Source organism: Cydia strobilella, chromosome 9, assembly GCF_947568885.1.
Source record: "Cydia strobilella chromosome 9, ilCydStro3.1, whole genome shotgun sequence".
Taxonomy (NCBI): Eukaryota; Metazoa; Arthropoda; class Insecta; order Lepidoptera; family Tortricidae; genus Cydia; species Cydia strobilella.
This window is the reverse complement of record NC_086049.1, coordinates 18,555,566-18,558,430: the sequence shown is the minus strand read 5'-3', so window position 1 is coordinate 18,558,430 and position 2,865 is coordinate 18,555,566. Positions and strand designations below refer to the sequence as shown.

Genomic DNA, 2,865 nt, shown 5'->3' with positions numbered 1-2,865 from the left:
CTGGAAAAAGAAAGGGAGCAGATAAGTAAAGCGCGAAGCAAGGGCAAGTGAAACAAAATTTATAAAGTAAAACAGTTGAACATGCAACTGATACATAATGAGAAGCCTTAAACACGACACGAATGTGGTTTTATGGAACAGCGAAAGCAATTTTCATAAAAAGTTCACACAAATACAATACTTTTTCTGTGACAGCGAGCTGCCTATTGCGACGCTAATTTATATAGGATAGATCTGTACGAATATCAATTTAGAACTCTAGACTAACTTAAGTGAGTGTTTTAGAGCGCCTTGATACAACATACAACCTGCAGGCGTATTATGGAAATATGGAATGGCTTTATCCACGTGATAAGTATCATTTTACGCGAAGAGACTCCTCCTGACTCCTCGTGCCCCCCAAAACGCCTTAATACGCGCAATGTATGGACAATCCTGTCTACCTGTCTAACAATGTCTACTTACGGGATAATGTAACATTTGGCAGCCCATAGTCTAGTCTCCTACCACCATCCACCACACCCCACCAATCGAACCATGGTGTGTAGAACCATCGCACTCGCACAGCCATAGCTCCTCGGGCTTCCCAGAGCGCCTCAATTCGCCCAATGAATGACGATCTGGTATATTTGCTGCACCAACCTGTCTGGAAGGATGACCTAAGTCTAAACAGTCTCACCGGGTAGTGTAATGGTTGGCAGCCCGTAGTCTCCTCGGGATGGTAGAACCATCGCACTCGCACGGCCATAGCTCCTCGGGCTTCCCAGAGCGCCTCAATTCGCCCAATGTATGGACGATCAGGTCTGCCCGTTGACAGGAACACTGCCGCTTCGCCGACCTGGAAATAGATTATGAAAATAAGCGATGATATAACTAATAGCAACACTCTTAATAGGGAATATTACGCGAAACTCTGCAAAGGGGGCGCCACTACCACAATCTGAGGGTCTATCGCGGAACAAGAAAATCGAAATTTCGTTATCTAACATCTCTGCATATTCGAGCGATAAAGAGGCAGATAGCGAAATTTCGGATTTGCGTTTCCCGGTAGGTCCTTTGTAAACAAACCGCCTTGATGCATCATTGTCATACTTTATTATCTCTGAAAACTTGTCGAAAACCTGTTAACGGTACAGTATGTATACGTTACTCTATGGTTTACCACTCTCTACTCTACTCTATGGTCTATGGTGGGATGGTGTGGTTGCACTCTGGTGACAGAACATTGCAGTAATATCCCCTATTGACAATCGGTGGATCCTATGTATTTGCAACAAGGTTTACGAAATTTCATGGACGGTGGTACACACAAGAATCTCGTGACGGCTTTGTTAAAAAACGGGTAGGCTGTACCATAGACGTAAAGGAGTATGTGAAACAACCTTGTGTGCATTAGAGATAGTTTAAGTTCAGTTTTCTTATATTGGTCTTTAACTTCGCACAAAACGTGCTGCATTCACAATAGTGTTTCTGGTCGAGAATAATTGTCGATGCGAGAAATGAGGAACACGATCGGCGGCCCCCCCGGAGCCTACTCACATTCAGGATCTCCTCCGCGCCGCACGCAGGCGACGGTCTGCAGACCGGCTCCTGGGCCTCGGCGAGCAGGGCGGCGCTAACGAGGCCATCTTACTAACCGTATACCGGACCGGGCATACCAGCGCCGTCCGACTACCTCATTGAAGTTACAAATATGGAAGACATGGAATGACTCTCACACTCACGTTAACAGAGCGCCCCAGCGCTACGTCTCACGATCTCGCCGACTATCTCGATAGATATAACCTGGAAGATCGAGCGTCCCATACTCACGTGGAGTATCTCCTCCCCTCGGGCGATGGCCCGGTAGAACAGCTTCCTGTGCCTCGGCCGGGCGGTGCGGCGGTAGGGCGCGCCCTGCCAGCGCCACAGCGCGGCGCCGGGCAGGAACGCGGCCATCTTGCTCACTCCCGCCCCGCCACCCGCTACCCCTCCCACTCCCACTCCCACACCACCGCCCGCCTCCGAGCCGCACGACACCGTGCGCTTCTTGCTCTTCTGGAATATAAAGAAATACGAATACAATACAGCATGTCCCCAACCGTAAGGAGCTTTTTAGGTATGTACGGTCTAATCGTCTGCCACGTATTCAAGCGACGAGACGAGCCGAGCTCTTTAAACACATAACTAGTCGTAATCGTCAAATTAAGTTTTTTTTATGTGATAGCAAACGAGCCGCCTGATGGGAAGCAGTCATCGTCACCCATGGACGTAAGCAACATCACAGGAGCCACTTAAGCATTGCCGACCATTGAGAACCCTAAATACCCGCTTCTTGAAGAATCCCATGTCGTAGCACAAAGGAAATACCTCAGGAGGCAACTCATTCCACATTCTGCACGTTCTAGGAAGAAACGAGCGGGATACCCGCTTATTCATGGTGTGCCATGTGTCTAAGAAGTGAGGATGAGCTTTGCTCCTTTGGCGGGAGGTGCGGTGATAGAAACGAGACGATGGCACCAGATCAAAAAGTTCCTCGGAACATTCCCCATTGTACAGACGGTAGAACATGCAAAGAGAGCCAACGTCTCTCCGAAGACTAAGAGGTTCTAAGCCGTCAGTAAGTTCGGGATTGCCGACAATACGAACAGTTAACGCCTTACTGCATGTAATAAATTATATTTGTTTAAATTTGAACTTTAATAGCTGTCAATGGAGTATCATATCCACCATATATGGCATTGCATGCGGTAAAGGGTTAAACTGCGGCACGCCGTGAAAAGCATCTTATGGGACTTATGCCCCTGAACCGCCCGGTCGAAATCCATTCATAAGAATGTGAACCTGATGTTTTAATTGTAATATCATTAATTGTACTTTATCGTT

The 2,865-nt window shown here is 47.6% G+C and overlaps 1 protein-coding gene and 1 long non-coding RNA gene across 3 annotated transcripts in view; one reads left to right on the top strand and one right to left on the bottom strand.

The window, feature by feature from the left end:
- The window catches only part of LOC134744485 (uncharacterized), a 65,298-nt gene extending 62,670 nt beyond the window's left edge, over positions 1–2,628 (top strand). The window contains exon 3 of the long non-coding RNA XR_010128094.1: positions 2,557–2,628. This is a non-coding gene — a long non-coding RNA (uncharacterized LOC134744485). The remainder of the gene's footprint in view (positions 1–2,556) is intronic.
- LOC134744450 (protein winged eye) overlaps positions 1–2,865 on the bottom strand; it is a 256,339-nt gene that overhangs the window by 62,160 nt on the left and 191,314 nt on the right. For both annotated transcript variants that reach the window (XR_010128090.1, XM_063678262.1), the window contains exons 12-13: positions 1,813–2,037; positions 680–838 (exon numbers count right to left, since the gene is read on the bottom strand). Coding sequence is in view for 1 of the 2 variants with exons in the window: in XM_063678262.1 (XP_063534332.1) it covers positions 680–838; positions 1,813–2,037 (384 nt within the window). In the remaining variant the exon portion in view is untranslated. The remainder of the gene's footprint in view (positions 1–679; positions 839–1,812; positions 2,038–2,865) is intronic.